The sequence below is a fragment of the Hyperolius riggenbachi genome, chromosome 1 (genome assembly GCF_040937935.1).
Source record: "Hyperolius riggenbachi isolate aHypRig1 chromosome 1, aHypRig1.pri, whole genome shotgun sequence".
Classification (NCBI taxonomy): Eukaryota; Metazoa; Chordata; class Amphibia; order Anura; family Hyperoliidae; genus Hyperolius; species Hyperolius riggenbachi.
In genome coordinates, this window is record NC_090646.1 from 554,476,213 (window position 1) to 554,498,201 (window position 21,989).

General features: G+C 45.1%; 1 protein-coding gene across 1 annotated transcript in view; it reads left to right on the forward strand.

Moving 5' to 3' along the window:
• The first annotated feature begins 501 nt into the window (after positions 1–501).
• Positions 502–21,989, forward strand: part of FBXL17 (F-box and leucine rich repeat protein 17) — a 763,959-nt gene continuing 742,471 nt past the window's right edge. The window contains exons 1-2 of the mRNA XM_068247434.1: positions 502–2,697; positions 7,239–7,361. Of these exons, the coding sequence (XP_068103535.1) occupies positions 892–2,697; positions 7,239–7,361 (1,929 nt within the window). The 5' untranslated portion in view covers positions 502–891. The remainder of the gene's footprint in view (positions 2,698–7,238; positions 7,362–21,989) is intronic.

Here is a 21,989-nt window from a genome sequence, read left to right on the forward strand (position 1 = left end):
TTAATTACATGATTATAAATTCGATTATTTAAATAACATTGCATTCATCACTCAGTCTTCCTTTTGAAACCTCAAATGATTAGTCACATTCACTGAAGTTTAATATTTTAAATTATCTTGAACTGAATGACCACTTGAAGAGAGCAAGCACAGTTACGAGCATCGTAATATCATTACTGGACTCCTGTAAGATGACCTGCGCCAGTTTTGGCCGATAGGTGGCGCACCTTCTCAAATGTTATATTCCACTCATAAGCCAGTTCTCACTTTCTGCGGTGAACAGACAATGGCCATGTTAGTAAAGGGCAGAAGTAATGAGAAGCGTTCCTATCCCTGCTGGCAGCCTAGGATGTCTTTTATGTGTTCCAGTGACAAAGATGTCGGCAATAAAGCGTGCACGTCTCTATGGTGATGTAAAATGGGCCGTGAGACGTACAGTAGCGCTTCCATGTGGGCCAATAGCAATCCTGGCGTCGCCAGTGACGCGCTGTGTTTTGATGACGTCAGAACGGTGGTAACGGAAAAAGAAGTCTAGTAGTAGTGGTGGTAGTAGAGGGGCTGTGTGTTTGTGTATTGAGCCTGCCAGCGCTCCGTACTCCTATCCTCCTCAGACTGCTCGTCCTTTATGGGCAGCCTGCTGTGCAAACAGCGCAGCCGCTCCCGCAGACACTGCAGGGCCGAGACGAGGAGGAAGAAAATCAACACAGGGGATTGGCTGCTGTGCTTCCCGAAAAGCTACCTTGTCTGAATTCACCGGCTTCCCCCACCTTACCTGCCGCCCAGGACTTCGCCCGCCTGCTGCTGCTGTGCCCGGGAGAGCTGAGGCTGGAGCAGCACCTTGTCTGCAGCACAAGTCACAGGGACCCCGGGCCCCAGCAGCCTGCAGATACCATGGTGTGCAAAAGGAAGAACTGCGAGGACAACCAGCAGCCCCTCGCTCCCTGTAAGCAGCCACGCTGTGCCCCTGCTGGGAGACAGACACACCCCCATCCAGAGGACTTGCCTCACTGCTCTACAGAGGGGACTGCAGACCCCCATCAGGAGGACCTGTCATACTGCTCTACAGAGAGGACTGTAGACCCCCATCAGGAGGACATGTCATACTGCTCAACAGAGGGGACTGCAGACTCCCATCGCGACGACCTGTCATATCGCTCTGCAGACGGGACTACGCACCCCCATCCTGAGGACCTGTCTCACTGCTCTGCAGAGAAGACTGCACACCCCCATCCTGAGGACTTGTCTCGCTGCTCTGCAGAGGGGACTGCACACCCCTATCCTGAGGTTTTGTCTCACTGCTCTACAGAGGGGACTGCACACTCCCATCCGGAAAACTTGTCTCACTGCTCTGCAGAGGGGACTTCACACCCCCGTCCTGAGGATTTGTCATGCTGCTCTGCTAAGGAGACTGCCCACCCCCACCCTGATGACCTGCCGGGCTGCTCCGCTGAGAAGTTGACTCAACACCAGCATGAGGAGTTGTTATCCCGCTCCGCAGAGGAAAGTGCACATTCCCACCCTGAGGAGCTGTCAATGGGCTCTGCAGAGCAAACTGCACACTGCTGTCCTGAGAACCTGTCACATTGCTCTACTGGAGAATCAGTAAAACCTCAGCTTGATGCTCTTTCACACTGCACACTTAGGAAGACATTCTACTCCCAACCTATAGACTTGTCGCATGCTTCTGTAATGGAGACAAAGCACCCCAAGACTGGGAGCTTGTTAAACTTCTCTCAACGACATACACTGCAACCTCAGTCTGAGGACTTGTCACGCAACTGTGGAAAGGGGACTGAACACCTCCAGCCTGTGGATTTGTCACACTGCTCTGTAAGGGAAACAGAAGACCACCAGGATCTATTACATGGTTCTTTAAAGGGGAGGAAATGCCCCCAACCTGAGAATCCAGAGCAATGCTCTTTAGGAGGGATAAAACACCCCCAGCCTGAGAATCTGTTAAATTGCCCCATAATGGGTAGAGAACACCCCCAGCCTGTGGATCTGTCATACTGCTCCAGAAAAGGGGCAGAACACTCCCAATGTGAGGATCTGTCACACTACCCTGTACAGGAGAAGTGTCACTCTTCACGTGGAGATCTTACTCGTCAAAGTACACAGAATGTGGAACCTCACTGTTCAGGGGGTAATGCACTACAATGCCCAGACAAATATCTGCTCACTGGGAATTCAGTGCTCTCCTGTAAACAAGATCATTCTCACAAGCTTGGAGGAAATACAATTGTGTCTTGTGCAAATGGCAAAAGTTCAGCGCATCCTTCGTCACAGCACTCTTTGGAGGAACAAAAAACGTCTATATCTGGAGGTCTGACTCATTCCTTTGCAGAAGATTTGGCACATCATTCTTTAGGGGTGAAACCGCTGCATTGCCAATTGCAAAGTCAACTTAAAGGAGATTCACATCTCCAGCGCAGAGAATTACAGGCTGTAAGTGAGAAGCCTTCACAGCACATTGTGGACCAACCTTGTGCAAATGACAATGGCATTGGTGCCAATTCCGAATGCCCCTTAACATGTTTGGAGCCCATAAAGTCATCAGAGGTGACTCTTCCTCATGTTACGTTGCAGTCAAGCTGTGACCAGACAACTTTTTCCAAATCTCCTACTTTGGAGGGTCAAGGGATGGTGCCTTGTGAGCCGATACATGTTAACCAGCTTCCTCCATCCCTGTTGCTCAAGGTGAGGAAAGAGCAAATAAAATTGTGGTAGGGGTGATGACATTGTCCATAAAATTCTTTCATTTTATGAGACACTATTGTTATAGCATACTAGTCTACATAAGGCCGTTTAAAAACGCCAGTCAGTGCGCGTGCCCGTCGCACACCCGGCCGCCCGTGCACCCGCAATGTGCACACGGCCACCCTGCTCCCTGGCCTCACCTCCCGTCCCAACGTCTTTCTGTATTGCGCACATGCGCAGTACGAAAAAGCTTCGGACGGACAGACAGGGAAAGATGATGACACAGGGACAGTTAGGTTTTATTGTATAGGATTTTTCCTGCCACGCTGAGGTTTTGTATATACGCTAGATCAGGCATGGGCAAACTTGGCCCTCCAGCTGTTGAGGAACTACAAGTCCCACAATGCATTGCAGGAGTCTGACAGCCACAGTCATGACTCATAAAGGCAAATGCATTGTGGGATTTGTAGTTCCTTAACAGCTGGAGGGCCAAGTTTGCCCATGCCTGCGCTAGATGATTGTCGCTGAGACAGCTGGATGGGGCTGCCTCTGCCGAGAATCTAGCATTTGTACAGTAGTGGTGGTTAGAGCTCCAGGCATGTGCAGTAAAGTATTGCGTTTCAGACACACTCCTCAGGTAAGAAAGGGCCAGTCGACCCATTACATGTCTGAAGCTCAATAAACTACAAACTCAAGTTTAACGCCTGTGGAGTGCCTTTTTCTGCTTGTTGGCGTTTTCTATGTTGCAGGAGTGGTGTACTGCAGGAAGAGAACACCGGCATTTGCTACCTTATCCAGGTATAGGCACCTAACTGAGGTCCAAGGATGCTCTTGAGAATGTGCACTAAAGTAGCAGCCCTTCCATTGGTTGAACGTTTCCAGAATCCTCCTCAGAGGTTGAATCTCTGGCGATTTTAAACCAATCGGGGGGGGCTGCTCAAGTCTCCGGTCAGCACAAGACATACTAGCGCCGATTCCACTACTGCGTATGTTTATGAAAATAGCTGTGTATCAGCTGTTTAGAAGAAGTAAAAGAATACTGGCCAGGTTATGCGTCTGCACCGGGATGGATGGCGCGGCACAACAAGGTGGTTTGAAAACCCCTGCTTTAGCCCAAAATTTAGTAAATTGTCCTGAGTTTTTTTGTAGGAGATATTTCACACTTTTTTAATAATACACATTTTCAGCTGCCCACAAGGAAAAAAAGTCATAATAAATTGTCCCAGATTAAGTGTACTTATAATATGCACTTATGAAAAATGTCACTTTTAGCCACCTATACTTGCTTAACCTTCATACACATCAGTACAATACTTTCAGTGGTTGAGTGATCTGAACAATCAGGGTTTTCTGTGTTTACATTTAGGACAGCAGATGTAACCTTGTAGCTGGTTACACTTTGCAATAGAAAGCAAACTCGAAGCAGGTGGCTTTGGCACACAGCGCTTACCACCGGGTTCTGAAACCAGGTGCCTCATAGCATCAATGTCATGCTGTGCGGGGCGCATAAGGGTAATTCGGGGCTCCAGTGGGTGCCGGCCCCCGAATTACACCTTCCTAATAGTATTTAACACCTGCGCCTGATCGACAACAGGAATCTATTTTCAGATCATTACTGCACAAAAATGATTATATTCTCAATCCGGAGCAGATCGGACATGACATAAATTATTTATTTGACCCGTTGATGTAACGGAAAAAGTGCAGGGTGTGTACCAGGCATTAAAACAAACTTAATGTGAAAACTTACAAGATAAAATCTTTTTATGTGTAGAACTGATCCTAAATAAAACGTTTTTCCTGGAGTTCCATTTATTTATTTATTTTTAGTTTAAGCTAATGTTAAGTTAAAAAAAACAACAAAACACAGATACTTACCTAAGAGGAGTGAAAGCTCTGGGTCCTATAAAGCCTTCCCAATCCTCTCATGGTCCCCGTGTTTCTGCGATGTCACCCTGAGTTGAATCCCCTGCCGCGAGAGGCTGCGGAAGCCTGAGTGCTCCCAAAGATGGGTGGCTCTGTATTGCGCATGCTCAGTATGGAGCCGGACGACTTTGTGAGTACTCGGGCTTCCGAAGCCTCCCGCAGTGGCAGAGAACAGTATTTAACCAATCCTGCTACCAGGAGTGACAGCGCTGGAACGGGACCGTGATAAGAGCTCGAACGCTCTATAGGACCCAGAGCCTTCCCTCTCAATAGGTGAGTATCATAAAGTTTATTTTTTTTTATTTATTTTTTTAGCTTAACATTCACTTTAAGAGGTTTTTAAAGGGAACCTGAAGCAAGAGGTGTGTGGAGGCTGCCATATTTATTTTCTTTTAAACAGTGCCAGTTGTCTGGCAGGCCTTGATTTCTTTAGTATCAGTAGTGTCTGAATCACACACCTGAAACAAGCATGCAGCTAACCTTGTCAGAAACCCCTGATCTGCATGCTAAATCATGGGACTGCCAGGTGCTTTGGGTCCCACAAGAGAAAAGCGCTTTACAAAAGATTTCTAGTTTAACATTTAGTAAATATGTCAGTCTCCATTTTGATTGTACTTGTATAGTCCTTACCTGTGCTTCTGATTCATATGTGATCCATAGTTTCAGAATGTTTCAGTCCCAATGCTGCAGCTTGCTCTTTCTTTCCCTCTGTAAGTATAAGTAGTTGGGTAGGACTTATGATGGCTCCCATAAAGATAAATGGAAACTGCTGTATACACAGCACCCATCTATGTGTAGATACTTGCAGGGGGAGGACTGATGCCCCATTCCCATTTACTTACGCATCACATCCAGGGATGGGACAGTACAATGTCCGCTCTGATGGTCTGCGGTGATGCAACTTTAGCCCGCGGCAGATGCGCTATAGGGGGGAAGGCATCCCCCTGGCCCGGGATTATTGCTGACTGTACAGAAGTGCGATCTGCTAATCCTCGGGATCCATTGCAGAGTGACAAGTGTGAACTGCACCTGTGTATACCATAGGAGCCATTCACTCTCCACTTAAAGGACAACTGTAAAGAGAGGGATACGGAAGCTGCCATATTTATTTTCATTTAAGCAATACCAGTTGCATGGCTATCTGGCGGATCCTCTTACCACTTTTAGCCATAGACCCTGAACAAGAATGCAGCAGATCAAGTGTTTCTGTCAGATTAGCCATATACTTGTTTCTAGCGTGATGCAAACACTACTGCAACCAAATAGACCAGCAGGGCTGCCAGGCAACTGGTATTGTTTAAAAGGTAATAGGTATGGCAGCCTCCATGTCACTATTGTTAGAGATGTACTTTAACAATGAGCAGAGAACGGACAAAAAAATGTCCATTCTCCACTAGTGGGAACAGAGCCTGAAAGGACTTACGTGGCGAATTGTTTAGAAAAAGTTATGTACCTCATTGCTAAAGCAGACCTCAGGGCAGTCGAACAGCACCTTCCTTTTCACTATCAGGTGCTTTATCAGCCTAATCCAGGTTTCATTGTAGCTCCCGACCCTCCACAGGGTCGCCTTAGCAAAATCGCCGCTTTAAAAATCTAACTCCTGCGCAGCTCGCATAGCCGTGGCTGCGCAGGATTACAGGCCCGCTCGTGTCTGCCCTCACTCTGTGCGCTCTATTATACGTCATGTGGGCGGCTCCACATGACCACCCACATGGCTAACTACACTGCCAGCCAGCCGCGTCCCCTCAGCAGAGAATACAAACGCTGAGCGAGCAAGTCCTCACTCGCTCAGCGCTTGCATTCTCTGCTGAGGGGACGCGGCTGGCTGGCAGTGTAGTTAGCCATGTGGGTGGTCATGTGGAGCCGCCCACATGACGTATAATAGAGCGCACAGAGTGAGAGCAGACACGAGCGGGCCTGTAATCCTGCGCAGCCACGGCTATGCGAGCTGCACAGGAGTTAGATTTTAAAGCGGCGATTCTGCTAAGGCGACCCTGTGGAGGGTCGGGAGCTACAATGAAACCTGGATTAGGCTGATCAAGCACCTGATAGTAAAAAGGAAGGTGCTGTTCGTCTGCCCTGAGGTCTGCTTTAGCAATGAGGTACATAACTTTTTTTAAGCAATTCGCCTCGTAAGTCCTTGAAGTAGGCAGTAGTCAGGTATGTGCATGTGGAGGGGGCTGTTAGCGGGACTGTGTAGTCAGAGCAATTTTGGGTACCTGGAGTCGGAGGTTTCATAAACTGAGGAGTTGGAGTCAGATGATTTTTGTACCGATACCAGAGCCCTGGCTGTAAAATCATTTTGAAGGACAAGGCCTCTTGGAAATGGGATACTTGAAGATTTTCATTTGCTTTTTCAGTCATCCTTTAAATAACATGAATTACAATTATTGAACAGTTAGAGTGAATGTATTTTATTTTTGTATAGAGTGTATGGGCAGACCTAGTCATCTGAATCTTTGGTTTTACTTGTACTACTTGGTTTTTTTGCATCAGGCCTTGATTTTCCCCCTTTGTCTTTAGTAATTCATGAAATGGAGAATATGTTATATTTGCCAGATACTCTAAACAGTATATTCTGTGTACAATACTAACATGATGTTTTGCGTTTACAGATTTTCTCTCACTTGTCACTGAATGAGCGTTGTCTGTCAGCCTCTCTTGTGTGTATTTATTGGCGGGACCTGTGCCGGGACTTTCAGTTCTGGAGGCAGTTGGATCTCAGCAGTCGCCAGCAGGTATGTGCTCAGCACTGCATGTTCTTTTTGTGTAAATCAATTAGCAAAGTGCTGGATTATAAAGTCCTAAGGCCTCACAAAATGTTTCTGATGAATGTTTATAATGTCACACACTTTAATAGTAAAGTAAAAAGCAAACTAAATGCATAAAATTAAACTAAGACTGGTTGCTCCATGGTCATGTTTAAAGTGTTCCTGAACTCTTGTACAGGACAGAAGGAAAATACAGAGAAATGCACCCTGTATGTATTTAGAGAGTTAATCCTGTCTAATTCCCCCTCGTCTGTGCGTAATCACCACTGTAATTGGATCTCTCAGCTGTGTCAGGAATCTCCTCTACCACAGCAGCTAATTGGTAACAATATGTCTGCATCCATGGAAGCAGAAAGTAGATGCACTGCAGATTTTATTTATTTATTTAGCTGTAACAAAGAAATGTTTTTCTTTAAATGTTATTGTGCTGTTGCATATCTTTTAGAGCACAGAGGAAGTTCTGAGTCCAGGTCTGCTTTAAGGCTACTTACACACTAAGACGTTGCATTTTAGGGGACGTTCTGGTCGCATAACGTGCCCCTAACGCAACGTATGGTGGTGTTGAAGTTGGACGTCAGATTGAGCTGCGTTATGCAGCTCTCAAAGCAGCCGCTCCAGGTTAGTCATGGGAAGTCCGGATCTTTTTAAGGATTCAGATCATTTGAATCGGATAATTGAAAAGAATCGGGTCATTTGAATCATTTTACTAGGGAAGAAGACTGGGTGAAATGACTAGCAGGACAGGACTTTCCCTGCACTGTACATTCTGTATGTTCCTGTTCTTCCAGACAGACATCCACTGTGAACCGAATCTTTCATTGTGATGATCCGGATGATTCGACTTACAAAAAAGATCCAGATCAAATGAACGATTCGTTCATGATCCGGACAACACTACAGTCCTACCACGAGTCTCTGCAGTGCAGTGAATATTAATTAGCCATGTGGCTGGCCACGGAGGAGGAGGGGAGACCTCCTCCTCCAACATTACTGAGCATGTGCAAGCAGTCTAACGCCGCTTAGCCCTATATAACGTACAGCATGCAGCACTTTGTTTAAACGTGCTGCGTTACTATGTGATGCAACATGGGCACTGTGAACAGCACATTGATTTTACAGTGCTGTGAGTTAGGCTGCGTTACTGGCTGCTGTAACGTGGGACTTTAACGTCCCACTGTGAAACCAGCCTAACTGCTGATTCAGATTTTTGGTTGTGATGTCATATGGGAGCCTGGTAAGAGAGGAGAACAACGCTCTTGCCCATCCCTTGGCTGACCCAGTTAAATCACTGGCCAAGCAGCCGAGAGGCATAATCGGCTGCCGTACACATGCTAGATTATCAGCAGTGGCGGTCTTTATTGGCCTCGGACAAGTTTTATCTAGTGTGTGTATCAAGCTTAAAGGGCAACTGAAATGAGGAGTATATGGAGGCTGCCATATTTATTTCCTTTTTAACAATACCAGTTGCCTGGCAGCCCTACTGATCTATTTGGCTGCAGGAGTGTCCGAATAAAACTAGAAACAAGCATGCAGCTAATCTTATCAGATCTGAAAATAATGTCAGAAACATCTGATCTGCTGCATGCTTGTTCAGGGGCTGTGGGTAAAAGTATTAGAGGCAGAGGATCAGCAGGATGCCAGGCAACTGGTATTGCTTAAAAGGGAATAAATATGGCAGCCTCCATGTTCCTCTCGCTTCAGTTGTCCTTTTAAAGGTGCATTTCCTGTAGCCCAGACACTGGCCACTTTGTGCACCAACAGATGTCATTGCTACTAGCTACAGTCATTTCTGAGAGCTTGTCTATGCTTGCCCTCTTGCAGCGTAAACTTCAGGATGATGCAATCCAAGCAGTCTCTCCAACAATAGAGCTTACATGATATATGAGGGGAAATAAGCATATAAAGCTTTACTTACCTGTGGCTTCTTCCAGCCCCTAGAAGTCTCTCTGTCCCTTCGCTGCAGTTCTGTCTTCCTCCAGGGTCCTGCTGTCAACCCGTAGTAATTGCCAGCCCGCCGGGCGGCAGCTTCTGCACGAGTGCATGCATGCACCTCTCGCGATTGTGCTTCTTTTAGCTGGGAGCATTCTGTGCATGCGAAGCAGCACTGTGTATGAGCAGAACGCTCCTGACTATGCAGGCATGATCGCGAGACGCGCATACCCACACATGCGTAGAGGGTCGAGGATCACTACGGGCTGGCAACGGGACCCTGGAGGAAAATGGGACCAGAGAGACTTCTAGGGGCTGGAAGAAGCCCCAGGTATGTAAAGCTTTATATGCTTATTTCACCTGGTGTAACCTTTAAAACAAACTTCCTCAGCCTACCTGCTTCTGGTAATGAGGTCAGAATTTTACGACTGTTTTGTTTTTTTTTTTTTTTAGCTACAAGACTGATTTCCCTCAAATACACACTGATGATAGTAGTAATAGTAATAATAATGGTATTTTTAGATTTTTGATTAGAAATGGGCTTAGAATCTCAGAAACTATTCTGTGCAATAGTAGGGACCAGGGCTGTGGAGTCAGTACAAAAATCCACCGACTCCGACTCCTCAGTTTAGGATTCCACCGACTCCGACTCCTCGACTCCTCTAATTTGCATATTACAATCTTGTTGAATGAAAGTATGTAACATTAAATTCGTCTCTTAACTGCCAACGCTTAGGAATTTTAAAAGACAACTGAAGTGAGAAGGATATGGAGACTGCCATATTTATTCCCTTTAGTCATAGACTAAAACTAGTCCTTGGTAAGAGTACTTGTAAAAGGTACAGGCCGGAACAAAGAACATCTATCAGGCCTTAGGCAATGTAACTGTGGGTACATGTAAGAGTGATGTGCAGGGGAATAAGGAGATACTTCCTCTATTACACATTCTTCATGCACAATCTGAACCAGGTTTATGGGTGATAGACAACACCTCTGTGTTCAGTGTGCACAACATTCTCATTGGATTCCCTGCAGCTCTGTGGAGAGTGCATATGTAGAGTATAGTAATACTGTGTAACAAAGTAAACCTGAGACAGATGAAATTAAAGTTTTATACATACCTTGGGCTTCCTCCAGCCCCCTTCAGGCTAATCAGTCCCTCGCTGTCCTCCTCCACCACCTGGATCTTCTGCTATGAGTCCAGGTACTTGAGCAAGTCTGGCATAGTGCGCATGCACACACTCTGCCGCCGGGAGCGTATTACACCTGCGCAGCACTGTTGCGCAGGTGCAGAACGCTCCTGGCTGTGGAAGCGGCATGCGGCCGGACTGCGCTGACTGGCTGAATTACCAGGACTCATAGCAGAAGATCCAGGTGGTGGAGGTGGACAGCGAGGGACTGATTAGCCTGAAGGGGGCTGGAAGAAGCCCAAGGTGTGGTGATATATTGGGGTGCTTATGATGTAAGGATAACAGGAACATATTCTTTCATTTTTCTGCCTGTGTTCCATGGAGGGAGCTGTTGCCTTTGATTGCTTGGGGAAAGGAAGTGGGTATTGTCTTGACCATATGAAGTGCTTTGAGTTTCTGCTAATGGGATTATCTGCCTGGCTTTTTGAACTCAGGAGACGGCCCATTGTCTCAATACACAAAGCAAGCCTAGTCAGGAAAAGCCTTGATCAAGTTTTCACCTGGAGTTGAAAGCCTCACTTAACAATCTCTTGATATATAGACATTGTAACCTGGGGAAATTGGGCTAAGGAAGTCTTTTGTTGGGTGTGGGTACTATAGTGGATGTTGGATCTCTGGAAAAGGAATTGCTTTGAAATCTGTAAGTGTCAACAGGATATTTGTTGTTCTCAAGATTATGACAAGCGTTAGGTGATGTCAAAAACGGGGAAAGTGCATTAGTTCCTGGGGGCTGGACATTAAATGCCCCAGGGGACACTTCGGACTATTTAAGCTGACCCAGGACAGTCACCGGTATCTGCTCTTGGAGATAGCGCATAGCTAGAGTTGATCTCGACTTCTGGTCGAACAAACGGCATGCTCCTGCTGACAATGTTGAGACCTTCAAGTTGGTAAAGTTTTTAATCCCCATTTTTATTTTTACGCAAGTATCCGTGTGTATCTTTGTAACTTATATCTTGTAACTATTTTTGCTTTGTTTTTTGTAATCTTTTGTATATATTAAGTTCTGCATTGTTCTGTTTTTCTGGAATATTACATTATTATTTAATAAGCCTGACTTCTGCCGTACTAAACTAACATTCATAGCCTAAAGGAGACTGCAGTGTAGCTGTGTATAAGTCAGTGCCTAGTTGTATGTTTGAGCAACACTACCATATGAAATTGTAATTGCATTGTGTGTTTGGGGGCGTTCGTCATACGTTGGCCTAAAGCGCGCAGCTGACCCAACGTACGAAACGCCAGTGCGAGTAGCTAACAGTGTCGTTCGGAACGACTGTTAGTGGTTTTGCTGCACGACAGTGTAACTTGCATTACAAGTCAGTGTCTGATTGTGCTGTGTTACTGTACTGTGTGTGTGGGTGCGTGGCGTTCTCGTATTCGGCCTAAGTGCAAAGCTGACCCAAATACGAAAACGCGGAGTGCGTGCTGAGGACTCGACAGCAGAGTGGAAGTGTCTAGCGAACCGCTAGTGGTGGCAGTGAGAGGTGTTCTGAGGGGTCCCAGCCTTGTTTTAGCTTGACTAAGGCTGCTTCCCCTCTAGGTCTGGTCAAACCCGCAGTCGGGAACCGTATACGCAGGCGTGCCGCGGGCCGGTTCCTGACACAAGGTATGTATAAAACTTTTCTTTTCATCCTTCTCAGGTACCATTTAATTCGTAGTCACCAAACCAAATTTTAACAACCTATCAAATTATTTGATTTCATGAGCAAAGAGAGTGTACATTTGCATAAATCAGAATCAACGCAGAATTATTTCCATCTCATTGACCATCTCTATTAGTGACACGGCTACACATCAGGCTTTATTCTTACAGCATAGATGTTATTTAGTATATATAAGAGATTCCTGTGTACACATCATATATACAGTCACAATCAGATGTGTATATCTGACTTTAAAAATACGCGGACTGCTTTATTGAAGCAGCACAAGTAACTAATTGTGATTGGTTTATTTCATTTTTGTGGACGAAGCACAGCTATTACTGTATGTATAAATTATTTATAATGACTATTACCTGAGAAATAGAACATTTTATCATATTTTCTATTTTAATTACAGTTTAAATTCATTAGGAGTTGGAGTCGGTGCATTTTTTCCCGACTCCGACTCCAAGCACCCAAAATTGCCCCGACTCCGACTCCACAGCCCTGGTAGGGACAATCAGGAAATATCCAAATAAGTCTTCACATCCCTGTGTTTGTGCTGACAACAGCCAGGCACTCTCAGTATCGCTGCCTGGCTGGCATTACTCATCTGTTTTGGTCTGATTTTAGATACTTAGATCTCTCAGCAATTGCTTATTGTGTTGATGCTGTTAATTACCGCTTGAAAGCTGTAATGAAGAATGAGTTTGTGTATACAAGCAAGCTTTTTTTTCTCTACATCCAAAAAAGCCTAAACGTCTACAAATAAATTACTCCTGTCAGGCATTATTTTTTTACAGAAAAGAATAGGAGGAAATGTCGTTCAAACTGGAGAAAACTCCTTAGATGATTTAAACAAATGCTAACTGGATTAAACATGTGACACTGCCTGGATTAATAGGTGATTAATAGGTCTTTTTACCAGTCAGTGACTGGAAATATTAAGAGAAATTTCTTAATGCCCAACTTAAACCAAAAATTGAAAGTTTTCTGAATTTTACAAACACATTTTGTCTACCACTTCTATATACAGTTTATATTCACTTTTTACTCCGATTGCTATACGAATTTGCCTTGCTCAGTTTTTAAGACAAGACAAGATACAGAACATTTATATTGCGCTTTCTCCTAGCGGACTCTAAGCACAAGAGCTGCAGCCACAAGGACGCGGCAGTAGCAGTGTTGGGGAGTCTTGCCGAAGGTCTTCTACTGAATTGGTGCTGGCTTGCTGAACAGGAAGAGCTGAGATTCAACCCTGGTCTCCTGTGTCAGAGACAGAGTCCTTAACCAGTACACTATCCAGCCTGCTTAAAGTGGACCCAAGTTAAAAATACAAGATTTCAGAAATAAAATCTATTTTCTAAATTATAATAGATAGCAGCCTTTTTTCAGCTGCATGATGACAAATATAAAATATTTTACATTTATTGGAGAAACTCCTCCCTTCCTTTCATATTGCTGGGATTTTTCTGGCAAACTGGTGGAGGAAATAAAAAAACAAAAACAAAACACAGGCTGCTACTGATGATGTCACAGGGGAGGTGATCTTAGCTTGTGTGAGATTTCACATAGAGGACGCCCCTGTGAGGGAGGGTAGCTGATGACAAACACACCCATGATTTAAAACCTCCTACTAAGCTCAGAAGTAATGGCTGCCACCTGTATAACCCTAGTTATGCAAAGAGAAGGGTGAAAAGCATGTACTGAACTGCTCATAGGCTTGAAGGAGTGTTTTTTTAACTTTGTATGTGTCAGAGTGGTGCAACTAAATATTTTGAATTAAAAAAAATGTTTGGTTTGGGTCCGCTTTAAATGAATACTGTAGGGGGGTCGGGGAAAAATGAGTTGAACTTACCCGGGGCTTGTAATGGTAATGGACCATACTGCGCCTGACCCGGGCGAGGCCGCATCATCGGTGAGTGGCTGCGCGGGCACAAGATATCTGCGGGGGACCATTAGAAGCCTTAGGTAAGTTCATCTCATTTTCCCCCGACCTCCCCCTACAATATTCCTTTAAATAACGCATGTGCTGTAATCTTGGATTTCCAACATATTTTCTAAGAATAACACTTCATAAATATATGAAAGCATTATTTAAAATGTACCCAAGGTGCCATGAGATAAGCATGTGCATGTACAATGAAAAACATATTAATAACCAGGCTGCGTTTCTTTTTTTCTTTTACTGCCTGAAAGAGTTTACCTTCAGGTATACAAGTGACAGCTTCTCTCCTTTCGGCCCTTGTCAGATTATAGTGTAACCCTCACTCATATGAAATTACAGCCATAAAACTACTCCTGGCTGATAACTTCTGAGAGCAGAATATAGATCATATATTTTAGTTTTGGGTCTCTTGAGAGACTTCCATTGAGGAGACAATAAAACATTAAATCTACGTTGTAAATGTAGCAGTATTGTACCTTGTTAGCCAAACTCAAGTCCAATGAGATTTTTATTTCCTGGCTTGCTACAGTGGAGAAGGGACAGAATAACTGCCATTTTGCTAGCTTTTACAGTATCTCAGTTTACTAGTATGCCCTTTACTTCCTCTCCTTATGAAGGCAAGGGCTTCTACTTGATCTTAACCTCCTTAGCGGTAACCCCGTGTGTGACACGGGGTAAGCCGCCGGAGGGTGCCGCTCAGGCCCTGCTGGGCCGATTTACATAGTTGTTTTTTTTTGCTGGACGCAGCTAGCACTTTGCTAGCTGCGCCAGCACACTGATCGCCGCCGGTCCGCGCCCGATCGGCGCTATCCGTTGCGGCGCGACCCCCCCCCCCCCCAGACCCCGTGCGCTGCATGGCCAATCAGTGCCAGGCAGCGCCGAGGGGTGGATCGGGACTCCCAATGACGTCCCGACGTCGGTGACGTCATCCCGCCCTCCAGGAAATCCCGTTCTTTGAACGAGATTTCCTGATCGGAGATTGCCGAAGGCGATCAAAGCGGGCGGGGGGATGCCGCTGAGCAGCGGCTATCATGTAGCGAGCCCTGGGCTCGCTACATGATTTAAAAAAAAAAAAAAAAACTGCTGCGCTGCCCCCTGGCGGAATTTTTCATACCGCCAGGGGGGTTAAGCCCCATCTACACGATATGATTCTTTGTGCGATTCGATTACGATTCTGTTTACAATCCGATTAAATCCGACACGTTCGATCGGGATTCAATTCGATTTGCCATTGTTTTGCAATGACAAATCGAATTGAATCAAATCGAATCCAGATCGGACATGTCGGATTTAATCGGATCGTAAATAGAATCGTAATTGAATCGCACAAAAATCGTATCATGTAGATTGGGCTTAATGGTGTCACCAGAAAAGGAAGAGAATGGCAAAAGTGCTGCCTTATCTACATAGTTATTGGTTTTCATTGCTATCTAGGATAGGCAGTTGAATTATTTGATTAAGATAAAAAGTATAGGCACCATTGCAATTTTGTAGTAGCCATGTCTACTTATAAAATGAATCTCTTTGCTACGTGAATTTTTAGCTGAAAGTAGTGGTAACATAATCTTGACTGCCTGTTTATCACATCCCCAGTTCAGTTCTCCCTCCAGCTTACCTTTTAATCAATGCAATATGCACAATAATGCTGTGGCTGGACGTGTCCACTGTAATGTAGCCACTCACTGTGGGGTGATCACTTGTGCTATATTTGGCCACAATAGAGGGGGGGGGGGGCATTTTGTGTTTGTTACCCACCCTTGTTTGTAACAGTTAACCAATAAGCCATGCGTTACTGCAGAGCCATACAAAAATTACAGTTTGCTGCAGAGGTCTGTTGTTCCTTAAAGAGAACCCGAGGCGGGATTCTCACAATGCAATCCCCATACAGAGGCTGGGTCTGCCTATAGAGCCCAGCCTCTGTTGCTATTTTAATCCCTCCTAAATCCCCCCTGCACTCTGTAAACCCCCCCCTAAAACACAGCCGCGCTGTGCTGGCTGTGTTTATCTCTTTACTGTCACTCTCGCCGCTCCCCCCGCCTCCTGCAGAGCTTCGGTCCCCGCCTGCGTCCCTTCCCTCCAATCAGCGGCGAGGGAAGGGACGAGGGCGGGGAACGGAGCGATGCGGGGGGAGCGGCGAGAGTGACAGTAAAGAGATAAACACAGCCCGCTCTGACAAGCTGCGTGTCAGCAGCGTGGCTGTGTTTTAGGGGGATTAAAATAGCAACAGAGGCTGGGCTATATGTGTGTGTGTGTGTGTGTGTGTGTGTGTGTGTGTGTGTGTGTATGTGTATGTGTATGTGTATTTAGATAGACAGCTTGGGGGGGAAAAGACCAAAAGACGCCCCTGCACTAAAGACGCACCAGGTTACATATAGGTTAAATTTTTTTTTTCCATGGTTTTTGTCCTCTGAAACTAGGTGCGTCTTATAGTCCGGAGCGTCTTATAGTCCGAAAAATACGGTAGTATTGCAATTAAAAAAAGTGTAATTTTATTCATTCTGTTATTTTGGTGCAATGCCTCTTGTTTGATTACACACACACATGCACGCGCGCGTGTATGTATGTATGTATGTATGTATGTATGTATGTATGTATGTATATATATGTGTGTGTGTGTGTGTGTATATATGTATATATACATACATACACATACACATACATGTACATGCGTTGCCGTGTCCTCGCCCACGCTGATGGCACCTGGAGCGTATTGCGCAGGCCCAGTATGGTCTGTGCCATGTGATCCTGGTGACATCAGGGGAAGCGAGGACACTGCAACGCAGGCGCAGTGGTTTTCAGACTTTAAAGTCTGAAATTCCAGAAGTGAACCGGAGGCGGGGCCGGAGTATTTGGGAATGGCTGCGTGGGCACAGGATGTCTGCGGGGGACCATTAGAAGCCCCGGGTAACTTCAACTCATTTTCCGACCCCCCCCCCCCCCCCCCCCTACAGTATCCCTTTAGCGAGCACATATACATTCTATGTCGTGCGTCTGTGTAACTAAGTTCATCATCTAGTTTCTATAGTGACTTACCCCCAATCCTCTCCATTTGGGAAAAGGCGGGGGGGAGGGGGGGACAACTGGGATAGGTAAAGGGGAAAGGGAAAAAAGAAGGGAGAGAGGGGGGAAGGGGAATTAAAGGATGAAAGGGAGGGAAGGGATGAAGGATTAGATTGAGGTAAGAGGGCGGAACGGAGGAAGGGAATGGTAAGAGGAAAAGGGGGGGGGGGGGGGAGGAAAGCAACAAAACTTTGGCCCAATTATTAGACAATTCCCATTATATACGGTTAACCAAGGCATAACAGCAAATCCTTGGATGTATCAGAGGAAAGGGGTAAAGCTAAATTCTGTGTTAAGACCATTGGGTGTCAGTGTCCCTAGCTGGTAAATCCAGCGTGTCTCAATTTGTCTGAGCCTCCTATCCAGATCTCCTCCTCTAGAAGGGGCCTCCATCTTATAGATCCCTTTGGATTTTAGTAATTCAGGGTTAGCATCATGGAATAGGTGAAAATTTACTCCAATTGGAGATTTGTCATAATTATCCTTACTCCTAATTACTGACATGTGCTTTTGAATGCGTTTCTTCAATTCGTTAGCTGTTTTGCCCACATAGAGCAATTGGCATGGGCACATATACTACAAATTTCGTATCACAATTTATGAATTTCTTAATAAGATACACAAATGGCTAAATCCACATATCCTCCCAATCCTCATCGTCTAGTTCCGGAAGAAGATCAAGCCACTTATTCTTAAAAACAGTTCCGTGTGGTTCCGTGACCAGGCTGATATCTTGATATATAGCAGAGACAGCTTTGACCAAGTCATCTTTATTCAGAATATTTTCAGTTTCAGAGGATATTATTCTGACCGGATCCTTCCCAAATTGCGTACTGAAAGCATGTCGTAATTGAAGGTATCTAAAGAAATAATGGTTGGGTAACAGGAGGTTTTCTTTAAGGTAATCAAAAGTAACCAGGGCACCTGCTTGAACTATATGGGTAATGTTCATGATAATCCTAGAGATCCATATAATTTGGTCTGGTATAGTGTAAAATTCGATAGCTGGGATAGTGCCTCAAACGAGCCAAGATGCGCCGCTTCTAGTACCATAGCAGCATTAGATTTATCCTGTCTCAGCCACCAATGGGCTGTGACCAGTTGACTTGCTAGGTAATATTTAAATAAATGTGGAAACGCTAACCCACCTTCTGTCCATGGTCTTTGCAGTGTTTTAAGACTAAGTCTCGATGTTTTATTATACCATGCAAAGCTTACCAGTATAGAATTTAATTGTATAAAGAAACGTTTATGGACTCATATCGGACAGTTCCTGAAAATCTATAAATACTTGGGAAGCAGTTTCATCTTGACTAGATTGATACGCCCAGCAAGTGAGAGAGGCAGGTTCTTCCAAGCGGCCGGTTTGTTCTTAGTAAATTGGAACAGGGGCTGTAGATTATTATCTAGGAAATCACCCACATTACTAGAAATCAAAATACCAAGGTACTTAACCTTAGATACTGATTCAAGTGGGGTATTCAATACCACCGTATTATTTAAAGGTAATATTTTAGATTTCCCCCAGTTGACCTCTAGCCCAGTAAATTGTGCATAGTTTTGAAAGATATGTAACACTCCCTTAATGGAATTATTTGGATCTCTAAGGTATACAACTAGATCGTCTGCATAGAGGTTTCTCTTTCCTCCAATTCCTATACCTGGAAACCCATTATCTCTTTAGATTGCCTGAGTGCGGCTGCAGCACCCAGCACAACAAGGTTAAGAGCTGGATAATGGAAGAGGTTACACAGGCTGCCCAGAGCAACTGCAGTTCTGGGCTTCCGATATCGCTACAAATAAAACACAATAGCAGCACAGTGCGATGTTGCGCTGCCTTAGTTCGCACTGTGCTGCCTTAGCGATAACAAAGTTTCAGACAGGTACAAAACAGGAATATAGATTGGAGCGTAACTAGTAGCAACCGCAGCTCACAGTCACGTCCACAGAAGCAGAGCAAGCAGGCTAACAATAGTCACCAGCAAGCATCCACACAGGCAAGACTACAGGAAAGAACGTAACTAATAGCAACTGCAGCCTATAGTTACGTTCCCAGAAACTAGAGTAGCAGGAATACTACAGTCACCAACGTGGTGACGGCAGGATCCAAGCTATCTGGATAATGGTCTTCACTTATCCACCGCGGATGCAGCGAACGTCCATCAAGTATGGAATTAGGCAATACACAATAATAAGAAAAATAACAAAGTCTGCATATATATATATTTATCAAGAACTAACTAAAGCTCAAGTAATAAGGTAACATAGAAGTAAAATAACAGAACTATACAGAGTAACAAGGTGCCCAATAGATCAGCGTAGTTACCACTATGACGGGCGGGGAATGAAATGGGAGGCAGACTTTTATGCTGGCATCAGCCAATGGATGCAGGTATGCACATCTGCACACAGCTGAATGGTAATCACTCAATCCTGAGCTGGCTTGATTATCATTTGCTAGCTGGCTGTGAATGCAAAGGACCCCCATAAGAAATACATGCAGTATTATGTAACAACATGCATGCAGGAAATCCAGGGCTATCTGGCCGCAGCTCAGCTGCAACAAGCAATTGGTGGAATGATGACAGCATCCTGAGCTGCCCAGAACTGCAGAGCGATTGCAAATGACAATGAGACCCATTGCAAATGCACAACCGAAAACAAATGTGCAATCAGAACGCCAGGGAGGTTAAGGGTAATTTTGCTAATTTTACCAGGAACGAGATACACAACGTAGTTGCATTATGTATACTATATAACTGAAGTTCTGAGTCTATGCGTAAGGAACTAGGTTGTGATAGCCAAACAGAATGGGTATATCATTCCGGTAATTTACTAAAGTACCCCTCATAGAGTGTAAGTTGCAATATCTAATATAGATAATTGACCCTCTAGATCCAATGTCTGAGGTGGCCCGAATTGGACACCACTTATAGTGCAAGAGGTGAGCTAACTATATATATATATATGTTACGGGCAGAACCCGAAGTGTGGCCACTTCGCGTTCTGGCCAGCCACTTCGGGATCTGGCCAGCCAATGTGCGAAGTGGCCGCAGCGCAGTGACCAATGTTAGAAATGGATTGATTACACTAAGCTACAATGTATTTTACGGCCGTTTCGCTGCGGCCAAATGTATTAGAAGTTGGTTAATTTAATAAAATATAGCCGGCGGCAATGTACTACTGCCTCCTCTCCTCCTCCCCTTCCCAGCCTCTCTCCTCTCCCTGCCTCCTATACAATATACGGAGCAGCTGGCGGGGACATGCGTGTCCCCGAGAGTCGTTCGTCGCAGCAGGGGAATCCTGCCGTTCCTGCAGAGCGGGTGCTGGCAGAAGCAATGTCTGCAGCCTCCCCGCTCTGCTTCCCCTGGCGAGACGAACGACTCTCCGTGTGTCCCCGGCTGCTCCGTATATTGTATAGGAGGCAGTGAGAGGAGAGAGGCGGAGGAGGAGGGGATCGGGGAGGAGGCAGTAGCGAAAGCCGGCGGCTTCATCTATTACATTGCCGCCGGCTATATTTCATTAAATTAACCAACTTCTAATACATTTGGCCGCAGCGAGACGGCCGTAAAATACATTGTAGCTTAGTGTAAACATTCCATTTCTAACATTGGCTGCTGCGCTGCGGCCACTTCGCACATTGGCCGGCCAGAACCCGAAGTGGCTGGCCAGAACGCGGAGTGGCCACACTTCGGGTTCTGGCCATAACCTATATATGAAAATGATCCATTCATTCACACATTATAATTTCATGTAGATGCAGTGATCAATAATCTTTTCATATCTTAAAGCTCATGTACGTTGAACAAAAGATCTGCAGTGTATAGGGCCACTCCAGACATCAGACTCCCAGTATCACCCTACACCACACAAACGCTCCCTTGTCTATCCTAATCTGTAAACCCAGTGCTCACCAGCTTCTGCAAAGTTCCACCACAGCGACATCAGTTAGAGCGCCAAAATTGTAGGTTTGAATGTTGAAGTAGTTGGTAGAGAAGGAAAACCCACGAATCTTTGTAGCGGTTAAGATTCACCGCGCATAACCTGTACCGTATGGAGAATTTTAACTATATAAACACATTAGCAAGAACCCGGTTCACAGAATTACAGATAATAAAGCTTATTACATTCGTCATTGACAGTTAGGACAGTGCATTAGCATATTCAAATCAAAGATAGCTTTATTGGTATGACCAAGACTCATTACAGGTATTGCCAAAGCAAAGGGAAAAGGGGGACATGGAAGGGGGGTGGGGTAGGGGAACAATGGCTAAGCAGTCTGTGGACATTTTTTAGGTTTACAGTTCCGTTATGCTCCTCTCAGTCTGTGGCATGCTGTGACATAGCGCGTAGCGATTGTGACTGTGGATTCCTCTTCTCCCAGTAGGATATATGTTTTTCTCTCATCTTCTAATGTGATAAAGTCTGGGAATAGTTCCAACAATTTCTTAAAGTAAATGTCCCTGGTTGCAGTATACTTGGGGCAGTGCAGCAGGAAGTGGCTTTCATCCTCAAGGGGTTTCTGCTCAGTGTTGGCATAGTCTCTCCTCCCTGGGTTTGTATGTCTGTCTGTGTCTCCCAGACTCTATTTCGAGGTTGTGAGCACTCAATGTGTAGACACTCAGGATTTTCCTCTCTTGAGAGTTTTGGAGCTTTTCCAGGTATGGGGCATATTCAACTAGCTTAGATCCTCATCGACTATAGTGGGGTTACATCATAGAAGTTACATCCTATTCAATGAATAGGTAAATGTACTTAGGAACACTATATTGGGATCCATAAAATAAGTAAGTACCGATAATACAGATTAATTGTAGTATATAAG